The sequence below is a fragment of the Natrix helvetica genome, assembly GCF_964273705.1.
Source record: "Natrix helvetica genome assembly, chromosome: 6".
Classification (NCBI taxonomy): Eukaryota; Metazoa; Chordata; class Lepidosauria; order Squamata; family Natricidae; genus Natrix; species Natrix helvetica.
Window position 1 is genome coordinate 61,392,149 of NC_138553.1, and position 17,723 is coordinate 61,409,871.

General features: G+C 41.0%; 1 protein-coding gene across 5 annotated transcripts in view; it reads left to right on the forward strand.

Moving 5' to 3' along the window:
- ST7 (suppression of tumorigenicity 7) overlaps positions 1 to 17,723 on the forward strand; it is a 112,855-nt gene that overhangs the window by 55,664 nt on the left and 39,468 nt on the right. For all 5 annotated transcript variants that reach the window (XM_081958613.1, XM_081958612.1, XM_081958616.1 and 2 more), the window contains exons 3-7: positions 5,402 to 5,561; positions 7,323 to 7,377; positions 8,600 to 8,715; positions 9,385 to 9,460; positions 15,821 to 15,975. In XM_081958613.1, coding sequence (XP_081814739.1) covers positions 5,402 to 5,561; positions 7,323 to 7,377; positions 8,600 to 8,715; positions 9,385 to 9,460; positions 15,821 to 15,975 — 562 coding nt within the window. The remainder of the gene's footprint in view (positions 1 to 5,401; positions 5,562 to 7,322; positions 7,378 to 8,599; positions 8,716 to 9,384; positions 9,461 to 15,820; positions 15,976 to 17,723) is intronic.

Here is a 17,723-nt window from a genome sequence, read left to right on the forward strand (position 1 = left end):
TTTGGTTAAAATGCAATTTGATTTACTTTCCAAATAAAAGGGGACATTTCAATTTAAAAAATTGGGTGCTGCAAATCAGTTCTGCCCTTCTGCACCTGCATAGAAATGATTTCATGAATCTGTTTGAAAAGCTCAATCAAACTAGCTCTATTACGTAATTCAGTTCAAATAAAATAATACTGATTTGTAACCTTCCTAGCCGACTTCTGATAAGCAAATTCAATGGAGGAAGCCAAGTTTAATTACCACATGATTTTGTCAGGTCCCCAATAGTATTCGGGTGTCCTGCCATCATGCTGAGGGGGGAAAGGGTAGCAAACTTGGGATTTTTTCACTTCTGCCGTTCACTTGGGAATTAGGGTGGGGTTCTTCCCAGCTGGTTTCCAAGGCCATTGTGCCCTAAGCATGAACTAGTCTGCCTGGCACCTCAGCATTCTCAAAACATCTTGGCATCGCATTGGCTGCCGAAAGACTGGCCGGGGGTTGGGAAACCAAAATATTTACTTTACACTTTGAAGCAGGACCTTCAGATTCAACTTGAGGTTACTGCATCCAGTTTCTCTCAGTAAAAGTTCTTTTGATTCAACCCAACGGATTCAAGCGCCTTGCTTTCCTGAGGGGGCCGACTGGGGCAGGTCTGGCGTTAGGTGAAATCTGCAACAGTGGTCAACTCTGAGAGACCTACAGCCTCTACCATGCACACAATGTCATCTCAAGGCAGCGGCCAGGAAGAAGTTGAATGCTGGGGCGAAGCCTCATGCTAGGAATTGGACCTCTCTGAATAGACGAAAGAGGCTGGGGGCCTAAGGTGACTTGTCGACCAAGGTGATCCATAGGCATCAGAAAGAAGGGCAACTCAGAAGGACGGAGTAGCTCTTACCCTCGATAGCCAAGTAACTGTCGATGGGAAGGGCAAATGGAGCTGGAAGAGCTCAAGGACGACAAGGAGGCAGACAGAGAACCTGACCATGCCAACCTGATGATGGAGCAAGCCATGAAGTTCATGATGAATGCCTTCCAGACCCAGAGAACCCACAGCCACAATCAACTGATGGCTTCAAGTGCGGTCAGGAGAGGCATCTGGCAGCATAAAAAAAATTTCTATGTTACTCGGAAGCTTAGTTAACTACCTAATTTGATCTTGTTCTGACAATTTTTCCTAAACTTTATTATCCTGGTCTAGGTCTGTGAAAACACAAAAGGTTAGAATATGTCCAGAGCTCCAACTTTTTGTGATTATGACCAATCCAGAAACAGAGTGCATTTAACGTCAGTGAAATTTGTTTCTCCATAGTTTTTATCCTTTTAAAACAGTCTAAGGAAAAAGAAGTTTGGGTAAATCCAGAATATCAAAATAATTCTTGAGATAGGCTACTTTCTGAATTAAACCTGTGGAATGACTTTTTTAAATTTGACTTCTTGATGAACTTCTTTCCAGAAATGAGTTTCTTTCCCTTAAATAATTAACTTATTTTTTTGTTAGCCAGAAAAGTCCACACTAAAACCAGCAAAACATTCCAAACTCACCATTAACATAACAGAAAGAAAAGACTTACTGTATACATCCCAGAGGATATTTCAAATACGGCTGTTTTGCCTATGTCTGCAAGTTCTCTTTAGTCCCTCAAGATATTTAGAGCCCATTCAGGAAACAGCTCTCTGGAGAATAACCATGTCTGCCAAAGAGGCTCAGAGATGTTGTTGTTTCTAAGTAATAAAGGAATAATTACTTACCTAATGAGTGTATCTTGGGTATTCCGTGGACTAATTTTATCTCAGGGTATATGATCAGAGATGAAAATAACACAAATGAAAGTTTTCAGAATGATTTGAGTTTTGTAGGAGACAGAAAAAAAGCAATAATCCCAACAATGAAACATTAATTTTCAGAATTTATATTTTGTCTTTAGGTAAACATTTTAACCTTATAAATAACAGCAAAGGAATAAAAGAGTGTATCTTGCCAAATATAGATAAAATGTAAATTTGTTTTTTAAGGGGTATTGCTGTGGTGAAAGAGTAAGGGGGAAACAATAGGAGGGGTCAGTCTTATTATTTTTTTATATTTTTATTGACCTTTTCCTTCTGGGTTCATTATTGGGGTAACTGTTGTTACTGCAAGAGTGCAGGTGGTTAATTCCATTACTTCCATTTAGAATTTAGAATTCTTTATTGACCAAGTGTGATTAGACACACAAGGAATTTGTCTCCAGTGCATAAGCTCTCATTGTACATGCAAGCAACAAGTGATAAATCGTGATCATAATCATAAATACAATCATCACAAATCATAGCATAGATTTTCAATGATAGTCATAGGGTATTAAATAAGCAATCAACATAAATCATAATAGGATACTAAATAAAAGCAATCAACACAAATTATATGATGCAAACAACAAAGGTTTATTCATAAGATGCTAAAGGAATAGGTAATACAAAAGATGAGAAGGGTAATAATAATACAGTTCTACTACATGGTTTGACATCCTCTGACCTAGAGCATAAGATATAAGACAGTGTTGTGAAAATTTGTTGTTTAGCACTGATGGCATGGTGAAAAACTACCCTTGTGTGTAGTTGTTTTGGTGTGCAATGCCCAATAGTGTTGTCTTGAGGGAAGAAGTTGAAACAGTTTGTGTCTAGGATGGAGGAGTCTGTAGATATTTTCACTCTTTCTGGTTCTGCAGTGTATAGGTCTTCAGTGGAAGGCAGGCTGGTTGCAACAAATGACGGACACGATAATTCCATCTGTAGAACTTTATCAGTAGCTCCTTGGGCAGTCTGAGCTTTCTGAGCTGGCTCAGGAGGAACATTCTTTGTTGTGCTTCTTTGATGACTTTTTAATGTTAGGTATCCATTTCAAATTCTGAGATATTATGGAACTCAGAAACTTGAAGGTCTCTACTGTTAATACTGTGCTGTCTAGTATTGTAAGAAATGAAGGAGGAGAATTTAGGAGGGCTTCTCCTTAAATCTACTTTCATCTCTATAGTTTTGAATGTGTTCAATTCAAGATGTTCCAGCTGCAACACAGGGCCAGTTGTGGACTCTAACCCAACTTCCGTCTATATGTAAATTCATTGTCATCTTGAATGAGACAATGACTGTTGTATCATCTGCAAACTTCTGTACTTTAACAGAGGGATCATTTGAGATGCAATTGTTGGTAGTTATTCCCAAAGAAACTCCAAGAGTAATGGAGAGAGCACACAGCCCTGGGAGGCACCTGTGCTAATTGTATAGGTATCTGATGTGACTTTGCCTAGCTTCACCTTCTGCTTCCTATCTGTTAGAAAGCTTATGAACCACTTACAGGTGAGGTAAGGCTCAGTTTAGTGAGAAGAATATTTGGAATGATGTTATTGAATGCTGAGCTGAAGTCTACAAAAAGGACCCTTGCATAGGTCCTTGGAGATTCAAGATGTTGTAAGATGTAGTGCAGAGTCATATTAACAGCATCATTTGTCAATCTATTTGCTCAGTAGACAAATTGCAAGAGGTCTAACTGCGAATGCATGATGGTTTTCAAGTGGGCCAGCACTAACCTTTCAAAGATTTTCATAACTACGGATGTCAGCGCAATTGGTCTGCAGTCGTTCAGCTCCTTATGGAGTTTTTTTTAAGCACTGGGATGATAGTGAAGCATTTGAAGCAAGAAGGAACATAACACATCTCTAGTGATTCATTAAAGATGCAGGTGAGGATGGAGGCCAGTTGGGTCAACACAGACTTTCAAGCAAGAAGGAGTTACCCTGTCTGGACCTGATGTTTTTCCAGGCTTTTGTCTGTGAAATAGATCTTGCACATATTTTTTGTGATCACAAGAGGCTGGCGGGGGGGGGGGGAGGCAGAGGAATAGAGTAGGTTGTAGGAGATTTGGCTGTTTTTGGTGTATCTGAGATGGAAAGAGTGGCAATAGTTGACAGTGGTTTCCACTCAGACCTACAGTAAAACACATTCAGGTCATCTGCACTTCAGCATGGGAGACAGGTTTGCTGTAGCCAGTGATATTTTTAAGGTTTTTCCACACATTTGCTGGTTCATTTGTTGACAGATAATTTTCAGAGTAGCCCTTTTTGCTGTTCTGATCTTCCTTATTAAGACATTCCTGGCCTGATTGTAAGCATTCTATCTCCTTTCCTATAGACTTCCTTTTTGGCACGATGTAGTTGTTGAGTTTAGCTGAGAACTAAGATTTGTTGTTACTGTATGTGCGCTGGCTTCTGGTCAGCACCCATGGGTCTTTGCAAAAACTGATATTACCTATTACAAATGTGTTATTTTAAAAAATGGTTCACTGTTGCTTTAAACAAATCAGTGCACCAGTCCTTGTAAATAATGATAGCTTTTATGAAATTATTAAGACTAATTGAAAAATGGCTTTTTATCCCTGTCATATTGAGTACAAGTTCTTGGAAATTACGTATTCAAGCTTCTGTGAATTTGCTTAACAGTCATCATTTAGTCATTTATTACTATATCTCCACCTCTAAGTCTCCACTCTAGAATCATCACATTGCCTAAAGGCCTTTTATAGTGCAGTAATAAGTGTGTGAGAGGGAGAATAATTCCCCTATTTCTACTGCACCAGCCTAGGAGAGGGGAAAACCTCGGATCTTACATTCCAGTGGGAGATGTAGAATAGAGATCCTGTCCTTTATTTCCTGACAGTAGAAACATATCCAATACATTCAAAATTGGCTTAATCGTTTTCTTCCTTTTCTGTGGAACATCTCATATTAGTGGTTCTTGCTGCTTTTCACTTGTAAATTCACTGTTGGCTGTAGTTTTATATGTATGAAGCTTTTCCCTGGTATAAGTGGAAATACAAAGCGAAGTAGAATTAACATGGATAAATCACAGAGCTATAGAAATAAATTTAAACTAACTTTCAAGTATCCATAGCTCATTGGATTTCTTTTTTAGTCTCCTTCCCCATGTGTTGAATTCAAATTCTACCCAAAAAGACACACCTTTCTTGTGATCATTCACTATTCCCTTTGAGTATCTATTATTTCATTTGCCCACATTCCTTGTCATGTTTCCACCAGAGGTGGGTTGTCAATTTTTTCACTATCAGTTCAGGCACGCTCCCCCACACATGCGCGCAACACTTCTGCACATGCGCAACGCTTCTGGGTTGGCAGAGCCTTCTACTGGTTCGGCTGATCCAGGCCAATCCGGGCCAAACCAGCAGCAAACCCACCTCTGGTTTCCACCCATTATTTCTTTTGCCTGTTTTATATAGAAAAAGTTATATATCACATAGCATTGTATAAATTATAACAAATATTTTATCCAAAATATGCTTCAGTATAAATTTACATTCTGTAAATGTGAGTGGCAGTAGAAATAGCTTAAAAAGCCAAATAATTACATGTTTTCCCATCTGATTTAGATATTTGAATGGTGGTATTTTCGGAAGTATGGAACATCTTTCATCGAGCAAGTCTCTGTGAGTCACTTGCGCCCTCTGCTGGGTGGGGTGGACAACAATTCTCCCAGTAACTCAAATGCGAGCAATGGGGACTCAGATTCAAACAGACAGAGTGTTTCAGGTAAAATAATGACAATTTAATCATCATTGCAACTTAATAATGTACTAATTATGAATAATTAATTTAAATAACTGTTTTACATTAAAAGTCCTTTCTGCAGATTGGGCAAATCACTGCTTATTTTTTTAATCATTTATGAAGTTTGATGTATTTGGGAAAGCTCAGTTTTTTCTGGTAGCTGATTTGCTCACTTCTGCAAATACTAATCAGCCTTGATGAGAGACCACATGATAATCGCAGGGTGCAGACTCTGCCAGAAAGTTTTAAAAATTGTTTGATTTATTTATTTTAATCTTGGAAATGGCGAACCACTGCCATAGTTATTCTCAAGGAAACTATATGTCTATGTACTTCGTAGGAGTCTAGCTTGATTCCAAGGAGCATTTTTATTTTATATTTTCCCCTAAAATTCTTGCATGCCTTTATTGTTCACTGTGTCAGAACAAAATAAAATTAGGGAACCATTTTGATAAATGGTGTGCTGGAATCTCCAAATTGGCTCTGAGATCGTATTGACTTCTCTGCCTTTATTTCTCTATTTTCTTGTCAATGTGACATTATTTAATAGAGTCAGTTTGATCTAATGGTTCAAATACAAACTAGAAATCCAGAGACTGTGAGTTCCTGTCCTAGTGATGAAATCCATCTAGAGCCAATCATTTTCTCTCAGCCCAACCCACAACACAGGGTGTTTTTTGTGGAGAAAATAGGTTGAGGAAGATTTGCTGGCTATCTTTGCTGCCTTGATTTATTTGTAAAAATAATAATAAAAGTATACAAATAAATAAATAAATAATCAGTACCTGGTGTCTTATTTTATTTATTATGTAACAGCAGATTTTAAAAAGCTGACTACTGTATTATTCTACTGATCTATACTGTAAACTAGTTAGTGTAACTTTGCTGAAGTAGGCCCACAGGGACTAAAGAAAATACCTCAACAATTCTGTTTTTTACCCTCACATGCAAATCCACTTGCTGCTTGCTGTTAATGCCCACAAGATCAGTTGAGGCAACAGATCACAGTTGGCAAATGGCTAATCTAGAATGAAATAATTTACAATGTAAAAGTTGTAACTGAAAACAGCTTTCAAAAGACAGTTCTTTTCATTCAATTACTTTATTCTAGCCATACCCGGGGACATGATCTATGCAATGTTTGTTTATTTACAAATCACCTTTGTTTGTGCATTGCCTTGGGGATGTCTCCTCGTACACCACCTCTCAGGTTTCAAGGTTTTTCTTGAGAGCTGTGACCATTAGAGGAGAAAGCTGTAACCTCCCTTAGTTGAGCTTTTGGTGACTGGCTGCTGTGTCTCTTTTGTAGTGGTCGTGTTTTGGTCTGTGACTGTAAATAAAGTATTATTATTATTACCCTGAAATCACCTTTGTATTCTCATCTAAAATTTGGGAATCATTTAGAAACATAATCTGTTTGCTTTTTAAGCAAATATTTATTGAAAGGGTTTATTTTAACTCAATGAGTTTTAATGTACTAGTAATTTTGCAGTATTGGATAGCATCCATCTTCATTTGATCCTGTATATACCAATAGTTCGTGAAATCAAAGAAGTGGTTATAATTCTTATTAAATATAATGTGTTGTCAGGTCCTAAATTGCCCAATCTATAGTAAATACATGCTTACCACTTGGTTGTCTATTTAAGTGTTTCGGCTTTACCACTGGGATAGAATATAATTTTTTCATAAATAATTATTAGTATTCAGTTATAATTAGAGGCATTTTTGTTTTTGTAACAGAATGTAAAGTCTGGCGAAATCCCCTAAATCTGTTTAGAGGAGCTGAATATAACCGGTGAGTTTATTATTAAAATATGTTAGCATTTGGAAAGATATTTAGCAAATAGTTCAAATAAGGATGAATGGTCTTTGGATCCAGTCTCTTTTACTTTGTCCTTATGTTGGTGGGCCAACACTTGACATCACCCTGCATAGATAGCTACCCTGCATAGTTTAGTCTTAAGTTTTTAAAAATATATAGGACAAGAAGGCAACATTCTCCTGCAGACATTTCTACTTCAACATACCAAGAATAACAGTGCTGAAGTACATGAATCTGTTGAGAGTAGTCTTACTGTCCTCCAGATCAGGGATCTCCAACCCTGGCAACTTTAACACTTGTGGACTACAACTCCCATAATTCCTCAGTCAGCTGGCTGGGGAACTCTGGGAGTTGAAGTCCACAAGTGTTAAAGTTGCAAAGATTGGAGACCTCTGCTCCAGATAGTTCTAAATTTAAGGATGATGAATCCCTGAATTACGCTACCATTTCATTCAAGCAGTGTTAATGTGTAAATTTCTTTTAGTATCTCTATTAATCTAGTTCAAAAACCTCACTAACAACATTTTATTTTTTCTACATTTACATTGTAGTTTTTCTTAAGCACCCAATGCAATTTACATAGAGTTAACTCTCATTTTACTCCTCACTATAACAACTCTGTAAGCTAGGTCAGACTAAGCTCAAAGCCACCCAATGAGCTTTGTGATTGAATGGGGATTTGAATTTGAATACTTCAATCACTGAGCCACCTTGGCTCCATCTCTTCCCAAATCAGAAGCCTCAAGATAAAGGGGAGAAGCTGAAAATAATACAGTGGTGTACAGAGTAGTTTCCTTAAAATAATCAAAACTGATACTATAGAACTGACATACATATACCCAGGACTATTTTAAACCAATTAAGCCATACTTCAAGATTATTTTAAATTCAGTTTATTAAATGTGCCAGTATATATCAACTATATCACCATGGGACAATACTTTAATAACTTCTCAATTTTTCCTCAACTTAAAGCAATTAAAATCATTTCCAAAATCATTTTAGTACCATGGTTGGATATGTAGATGAAGGTTACTATATTAAGAAGGATGAAGGATGTGTGTGGATATATTTTTACCCAAAAGAAAAAGCAGCATAAGGAAAATCACCATATTATGAATGTATGATGTTTGTTTCTACAATTTCTCATCCTGCACATCTGTCCTGAATAAACAAAACACAACTCTATTTGCAGATACACGTGGGTGACTGGAAGAGAACCATTGACATATTATGATATGAATCTTTCAGCACAAGATCATCAAACATTTTTCACATGTGATACTGACCATTTAAGGCCTGCAGATGCCAGTAAGAATTTTACTAAATTTATTTGAATTTGTAGCAAATTGTAAATCCTGCTTTAAGACATTGGGGATAAAAGATATCACAGATATCTTGATTCTTAACAATACTTGTGTTTCATTTAATAATTTATATACGGTAATATGATATTTATATCATATTTCCTGATATGGTGATTTGGAATTTGAATTATGTGGTTATCTGTATTTCCAAATGCTGTTTCTCCTGAAACTTTGCTGTAGAATAGCACTCATTGTTGTATTGTGTTATCATCATTGGTTCTGGGAACTTCCTGTTATTTTTAAATAGAGCAGGGGAGGATTTTTCCCCCCAGAATAGCCAAAAATGCCTTATGTGCTAAAGGATCGAAGCACCAGCATTTTATCCTTTGTTCAGAATCCACTTAAGTACATTAATAGTTTTCATAGTTGCTTTAGAGTAAACTATTCTTAGAAAATTTATGCATAATGCATTGCTAACTTTAATTAATAGTTGTAAGTTTCTTTTTGAAACTTATTGAAAGAGTATCTCTTCTACCATCAGTATCTGATTATATTTTTAGAATTAATGAATTATTTGTGTGGTGAAATGCCCTGCTAATATGTTAATCTAGATAAGCCTTATGTGACCTCAAAATTATTGCATTTCAAAAAAAAAAACTGTTTTATTTTATAGTAATGCAAAAGGCTTGGAGAGAAAGAAACCCACAGGCCAGAATCTCTGCAGCACATGAAGCTTTAGAGTTAAATGAGTAAGTGTACTAAAAGTCCTTTGAATTTTTTTTATTTATTTGCTTTATTATAATTTTTTATTACTTGGGGAGTCTTGTGCCAGTTTCTTGTCATTGGGAAAGTCTTGTACAAATGGAGAAAACTGTGAAATAGTACTCTTTGTGTTAAATAGGGTGAATGGATGAGGCAGACTCAGGCTTCAGCAACAAACAGCCCTTTATTAAGTGACAACTATATACAATCCAGCAAATACTCTGTCTGGCAGCAGCCCTTTTATAGGGAGCTGTCAGACCATTCAACCAATCAGATTTGAATACTGTTCCCGCCTGAACAGAAGACCTTGGTGAAAACTACCATACTGTTTGTCAGTGTGTAACACCCCTCCCCTCTTAGATGGGTTCGTCCAGCTTGTAACATACTCATGCAAGAAGGTGGGCTTTCTGGTGACTCGCCCGGACCTGCACAGTTCAGATCTTTGGTGCTGGATCTTCGGTCAGGTCAGATGGACCTGTTGTCTCTTTGGCTTTGCTTGGTGGAAGCACCTGGAACATTCCACAGGGCGTGGTTGGAGTTTCTGGAGCCGGTTCCCTCAGAACTCGCTGCGGCTCTTCAACTTCACTAGATAAGTACCCTGGTAACTTCGGGCTTGAGAAGTCTGTGGAAGGAGTGAATTTGTGCTCCTTTTGGGTAGGGTTTTGGCTAACTCCTGCAGGAGATTGGCTTGGGAGAGGCGGCCTCGGAGTTGGTCAATATGCCACCTCCATGTTCTACCATCCTCGAGCTCCATTTGATATGATGAAGTCCAGTTATTCCTGCAACCGTGGCAGGAATCCAGAGGGGGCGCCCAGCATAGTTGTGGGCATATACTCGATCCCCTACATTAAAGTGTCCAAGTTTGCCGGTTGAATTTGGGGGCGTCGCAGCAGAGTAGTTTGGGTATAGCCGGTCTAAGGGCAATCTTAGCCAACGACCCATTACAAGCTCGGAGGGGCTTCTCCCAGTGGTAGCACTTGGCGTGATGTGCTGAATGAGGAGGAATTGATCAACCTGTGTTTGCCAATCTCCCGGCCCCATCCTAGATAGAGCTTCTTTAGCGGATCACACCATTCTCTCCACCTATCTATTACTGGCCGGATGGAATGGAACGATCAGGGCATGCCTGATTTCCTGCAAAGCTAAGTAAGACTTGAATTGGCCGTAAATTGGGGCCCATTGTCAGAGACTAGGACATCGGGCAGGCTGTGAGTGGAGGAAAGTCTCCATAGTGCCTTGATGGCTGCTTCTGCCATGGTAGTGGCCATGAGGACTATCTCTAACTATTTCGAGTAGGCGTCCACAACTACCATGAATACTTCACCAGGAACTGGGCTGGCAAAATCTATGTGCACCCTAGACTAGGGTGACTGAGGTCGCTCCCACTCCTTAGTGGGTGCCTCTGGGAGAGCTGGTCTGGACTCCTGGGATGGTGTGCAGGTAGCCACCCATTCCTCAATCTCCCTATCCATGTTAGACCACCACACGTAACTCCTGGTCAAATATTTCATCTGGACAATTCCCGGATGCCCTATGTGCAAGGTCTCTAATACTGCAACCCACAGTTTCGTTGGAACAACAACCCAGTCCCCTCATGGAAGACAACCATTGACAACAGACAGTTCATCCATTTTAGCAAAAAATATTTTAAACTCTGACCTAACTGGCCTCCTGGGCCACCCCCTCCACACCCAGTTCAAAACCTGTTTAAGAGTCCGGTCTTTAGATGAGTGGTGGGCGACCTCACTGGAGGAGATAGGACCACCTTCAAGGCTCTCTATGAGCAGGACTGGTGTCTCAGGGGTCGGATTGGCAAGCAGTTCTGGAAGAGGGCATCAGCTGAGGACATCAGTATGCCCTAATGTGGTGCCTGGTCGATCAATGAGGTGGTAGCTGTAGGCCACGAGGAAAATAGTCCAATGAGTCATATGCGGTGACAACGATGCCGGGGTAGGCCGGTCCCCAGCAATGTTCCCTCTAAGCTGAGTGGCTGCATGGCCGCGCACATGACAAGAAAATGCCGCGCAGCAGTTTCCAACTGCCGCACAGTGATTTTATTAAGAGGAAACATGTTTTCCCACAGGGGGCACTCTTCCTCCCCATTAGCCAAAATCATTCAGCCCCACGGAGGCTCCCTCTACTGCCCCCGCAGTCAAAGGACTCAGCAGCCTCAAGAGGCTCCACTTCCAGCGCCCTTCGGACTTCAGCCACGCATTTTGCGGAGGGAGCCAGGCAGAGCTGAACGCCCCCTCTGGGAATATTCAGATGGCCCTTCAAACAGCTCCGCCGTCCTAAGAGAGACTCTTTCTCCCTCCGGCCAAACTTCTCTGACTGGCGCTCCCTCTGGAAGGCTCTCTTGGACAGCAGCTGGAATGAACTTCAGGGCATGAAGGAGGAAGGGCTGAGCCTTCTCCACCAACAACTCCCCCCCCCAACTTCCAACTACACAGAGGTCAGGGTCTGGAAGGGGTCAGGAAAATGGGGGGAGATTAGGCACTACCGGGCAGTAATCCAACAGCGGTTGAGAGAGATGGGAAGGGGGCAGAAGAAAGTGGGCTTTCTTGGCGTTGGGGGGAAACGGCCCTTGACTCGTCCTGGGGCTTCTCAGCCAGTAGCTTAGCCAGTAGAAAGGTTCTCTCTCTCTCTCTCTCTCTCTCTCTCTCTCTCTCTCTCTCTCTCTCTCTCACACACACACACACACACACACACACACACACACACGGAGGGAGGGAGGGAGAGCAAGGAAAGGTTTCCCTTGTGCTGTCCTTCCCCCTTATGAGGACTTGTAGCTTTGCGCCGCTGCTGCTGCTCCTCGCCTCCCCAAACTTCCGGCAGTCAAGCGCGGAACTGGGTGCGGTTTTGGCCCATCCCAGGGCAGCAGAACCTGGAAGAGAGAGAAATTTGCGAGGCTTCGTGGTGTCTAGGGGCTGCCAATCCACAGCCTCCCGAGAAAAGAACAACTACTCCTTTTCCTCTTCCCCTTCCTCGCTTGCAGAGTTCTGTGGGAAGAAGCCAAGCGTGGCTCCCCCTCCAGCTGCTTCAGGGTCTCGCGTTGGCTCCAGGTGGAAGCTGCTTGCCTGATGGGGCTCCCCAGTGTGCATCTCCTCGGTCATGGTGGGCAGCCTCAGCCTCTGGAGATGGAGCCCCGACGTAGCCCGGGAGGGAAGAGGCGCAAAGTTCAGGTGCTCAGGCATGAAAATGTGCTGCTCAAACACTATACCCTTCCGTACACATTGAAAAAAATTTAGAGGGAACATTGGTCCCCAGCCAGCAGGCCCAAAAGCGGTTTATGGTCCAGGATGATTTCAAAATCACGGCTATACAAGTACTCATGGAACCGTTTTATGCCAGCTACCGCAGCTAGAGCCTCACGGTCCAGTTGGCTGTAGTTCTGCTCGGCAGCTGACAGGATCCGTGAGTAGTAGGCAATGGGCGGTTTCATTGGGCATGCAGTGGCTGAGGTCGGCCCTGATGCTGAATGGGGAAGCGTCACAAGTCAGCACAAGTGGCAGAGTCTGGTTGTACTGGACCAGGAACATGGCCGCTGACAGCAGTCTTTTCACCGCGGCAAATGCGGCAGCTTCAGCTCTGCCCCAGGTCCAATTCACCTTTTTGCTGAGGAGCTGATGCAAAGGCTCAGCAACCGTGGCTTTCTGTTTGAGAAAGACACACAGGTTAAGGAGTCCAAGGAATGCCTGGAGCTCGATCTGATTGCGAGGTGTAGGGGTGTCCTGGATTGCCTTAATTTTTTTGTTTGTGGGATGAATTCCAGAGCCGTCGATCAGGTACCCTAGAAATTCGAACCTAGGAACATTGATTTGGCATTTTTCTCTTTTTCACTAATTCTGGTCAAAACAGTCCTAAATCTTTGAAACGTTGCGCCTTATTTGCAGCCAATACCAAAATGCCGTCAAAATAGGGGATGACTCCTGGTATCCCCTGCAAAAGCCGCTGCATGATGCTTTGGAACAATCCAGGGGCAATACTAACTCCAAATTGTAGCTGGATGCATTTAAAGGCACCCCTATGTGTCACAATGGTTTGGGCCTCCACCATGGCACCATCTACAGGCAACTGCTGGTATGCCTGCACCATATCTAATTTGGCAAACACCTTTTCCGGGCCAAGGGAATGTAGTAGGTGCTGTACAATGGGCACAGGATAAGCGCTTTGTTGTAACGCTTTGTTAACTGTGTACTTGTAGTCTACGCAGATGCGGACAGACCCATCGGGCTTGACTGGGGTCACTATAGGGGCTCCCAGCATGCATGATCGACCAGCTCTAGGATTCCCTGGCCAATTAATTTGTCCAATTCAAGATCAATTTTAGGGTGGAGAATGAAAGGGACTCTCCTGGGTTTTAGCGTAATAGGGGCTATGTTGGGGTCCAAATTAAAAAAGATTGGAGTCCCCACATACTTACCTAGACCAGTGCCGAAGACATCCTCAAACTCCTTAAGGAGCTCCTCAGTGCTTTCATTGTGAATGGCGTTGATTCCGGTCATCCCCAGGCCCATGGATTCAAACCAGTCCAAGCCTAGGGTGCTCTGCAGGGCTCCATCAACTACAGTCATAGGAAGCAGTCCGTCAAAGGACTTGAATTGCACTCGGAAAGTGCCTTGGCCCAGAACCAGGATTCGGTTCCCCTGGTAGTCTCTCAGGGGTACATCTGGAACCCTCAGCTTGTGCCTCCTCAAGTTGGGGACAGTCTTCTTAAGCATAGCCCAGGACATAATGGTTAATCATGGCCCAGTGTCAATCTCCATGGAGCATGGAGATCCCTCAAGGAGGATAGTGACTTTCAGTTTTTTGGCTGCAGAGTGCGTGCTTGACCGATGGTGGTCTGGAAAGTTGTGCTGGGTTCTGCCCCTGGCTGCTTTGGCCATGGCTGCCATGCCCCTTGTCTTGGCAGTTTCGGGCGTGCAGATTGGCCCTTCAGTTGCTTGGGTGCTGCAGGGAATTCACTCCTGCAAACCCTGGCGATGTGCCCCTTTCGTTTGCAGCACTGGCAGATGGCATCCCGGAAGCAGTAAGCCGATCTCTGGTGGTTGCCTCCACAGCCAGCGCAAGGCGGAAAACACGTTTGAAATTTCCGCGCCGATTCTTTGTGGTCAGTGCGCATGCGGTAGATGTCATCCTTGCTATCTGAAGCCTCTGGCTCCGTAGTCTTGCGATGTACCTCCGCAGTTTTGCACGCACTCTTTGGGCTGCTTTGCCTCTGTAGTGTTTTCATCGACTTGGTCGAAGACTCAGTAGCCCTGGCTTTGCCAGGGCGATTTGTAGAGTAAGATTTGTCTTGGCGAGCAACCTCCTCTGTAAACTAATGTCCCAAACACCGCAAATGATTCTGTCCAGCAAAAGTTCATCTAAGTCCTTGAACTCACAGTAGGCCACAGCCTTTCAAAGTGCGGCAACATATTGGTTGATCGTTTCTCCTTCCTTCTGGTTGCAGAGGTTGAAAGACTCTGTCTGGCAGCAGCCCTTTTATAGGGAGCTGTCACACCATTCAACCAATTAGATTTGAATACTATTCCTGCCAGAACAGAGGACCTTGGTGGAAACTACCATACTGTTTGTCAGTATGTAACACTTTGTACAATTAGTACTTGAGCGATGAATGTATGGAATCTATACCCTTACACTTGTTGAAGCTAAAGTTGTATATGCGTGATATTTTCTTTTTTAATTAAGAAGAGGATGAGTTGGAGTTGATACAGGAGATATATTTCTTTCATACTAATCATGAAAGACATGGATGGATGCATTTTCTGAGCTTTTAAGAGATGGTATCTCTGTGATGTATTGCCTTCTACTTATTTCAGTCATGATGTATAAATCTTACTATATTTGAATGCCCATTCCCCCTTTTTGCCATATCCATTTATATTGGTCTTCGTTTGCCTATTGGGCTTTCTATCTCAGTTGTTCCTTGGATATTATTATTTATTCAGTCATTCATGTATACAGTATAGGTCTGATACAAAATCAATCATGTCCCTAGTTGAAACATATGGAGTTTGATATTTGCAGAGTTCTATCCCATTGCAACCTGGATTTTAAATGTTAGTTTACTACATCGATCCATAGCTTCAGGATTGGATAGCTTTGAATTTGCAGAATGGTGCACATGCACAGTAGTACTCTGTTGAAGTGAATAACGTTGCTTGGTAGGTCTGAAAATATGTTACAGACTTCTCATGCCTGCAGTCAGTTGCTGGATTGAGACATACGTTTTACCTAAACGAATTGGGCATGCCCAAGCCCTTTGCTCACCGGTTGTATCCTAACAAATGTGTATTATTTTTCTAGCTCTCTTTGTGATGATTACTTTGTCATTTCATTGACAGGTGTGCCACTGCTTACATTCTTTTGGCAGAAGAGGAAGCAACAACTATTGTGGAAGCAGAAAAACTGTTTAAGCAGGCTCTGAAAGCAGGTGAAGGCTGCTACAGGCGTAGCCAACAATTACAGCACCATGGTACCCAATATGAAGCTCAGCACAGTAAGACCCTTTCCTTGTGTTACCAATATTCTAAATTAGAAGGTCTCCGTAGGGCCCTAATTTATTTGCGCGCATGATGAAGTCAGCTATAGTTCACAAAAGCTTATGCCTTTCCTAAATATATTAGTCTGAAAAGATGCTACCACACTACTCTTCATTTTTAGTTATCATAGCTAAAGACACAGCTGTCTTCCTGTAATATTGTAGAGATCTCTGAGAAACAAGTTTGTTGCAATTGACTAAGAATAATTTGACTACAGAGAAATACTGCAGCTCAAACATAGAATTCTATTGATTATAAAAAATGTGAATAGTGCAATGGTTCTGTGGAAAAAAAACTGAAATTCAGTAATATAAGATATATGGAAATAATTTGGAAAAGAAAGAAAAAAATGCAAAAAAATGTAATGGGAGAAATGACTCTAGGGAGCACATCTTCGGATAGCTAAAAAGAATACATTTTTGTCTTCTTAAATGCTTATTAGAAAAAGAACTTATTGGAGAAAGTTATCCATAGTTTGCAGTCACCTGCATACAGGAAAGACGAATTCAAAATGGAATAAGGGCAATGTGTTATTTGGTTTAATCACAAAAATTAAATGTGTCATGCAAAAAAAGAATCTGGAAGAATTTGGTAATTTAATTTGTAAAATAAAAACAAGTGAATCATATTTAGGGATTTTGCCTTTGCCTTTTCTTTTTGGTGTTTTATTTTAAAAAATGTTTCTTTTCAGCTCACATTTTTCAAAATACGTTTAGTGACATTGTTCTGTGGTGTGTGTGTGTGTGTGTGTGTGTGTGTGTGTGTGTGTGTATTAATCAAGGTTTCAGCCCAGTCAATGCACTGGATCTCCATGCTTTTCTTCCAAAATGGGGGGATGCAAGTAATTAGTAGTCTATCTATAAAACTGAGAATTATATGTTGCAGAATGGCATTGTTATTAGGGAGCATTAGGGAGCATTAATTATGACATGAAATTAAAATTTGCTTATCTTTTTGTCTGCATGTTGATGTTATTGGAGAAATGGTAGAAAGACTAGAGCTGGAGAACTTAGAGGATGCTTATAAGAAGCAAATCAGCTAATCAAAAGTGACATTTCTAGATCTATTGAATGAAATTATCTTATAAAAGAATATTTTCAAATCCTAAAAAAATAGCACCATTTCATGGAGTCTGAAAATGTGCGTTTTGGTCAAGAGCTCTCAGAGGGATGATATTATATGATAATAGATTTTCTGCACAAAAATGATTTTTCTAAAAAAACAGAGAACTTGCAGTCTCTTTATAGTGGTACACTATAGGATATAATTGTCAGACATAATCAAAAAGTCAAATCAAAGGTTGCCATTATAGAATAGACAGGACTTGTCCTTTCTGGTTTTACATGGTTTAGATTAGGGACAGCAATAATTGGTTTACTTTCTGATACCTTAAATGTCATAATTCCTACCAACATAGCAAATGGCAAATGATAGGAATTGAACTCTATCAATATTCAGGTTGTCTTCTCCCACTAATCTAAATTGCATATCTTGAAGAAAATAACAATAACAACAACAACAACAACAACAACAATAACTGAAGATGGCCTCTGAACACCTCTGGAATTGAAACAAAAATGTAAATTAAAACATAACCAAATTTGCTGGTCAGAACCTGTACTCCCATAGTATGTGTAAAGCTCTTGGTAAATACATTCTGTGATCTAGAGGTTGTATCTTTCTAGCTCAATCTATGAATTGCAGT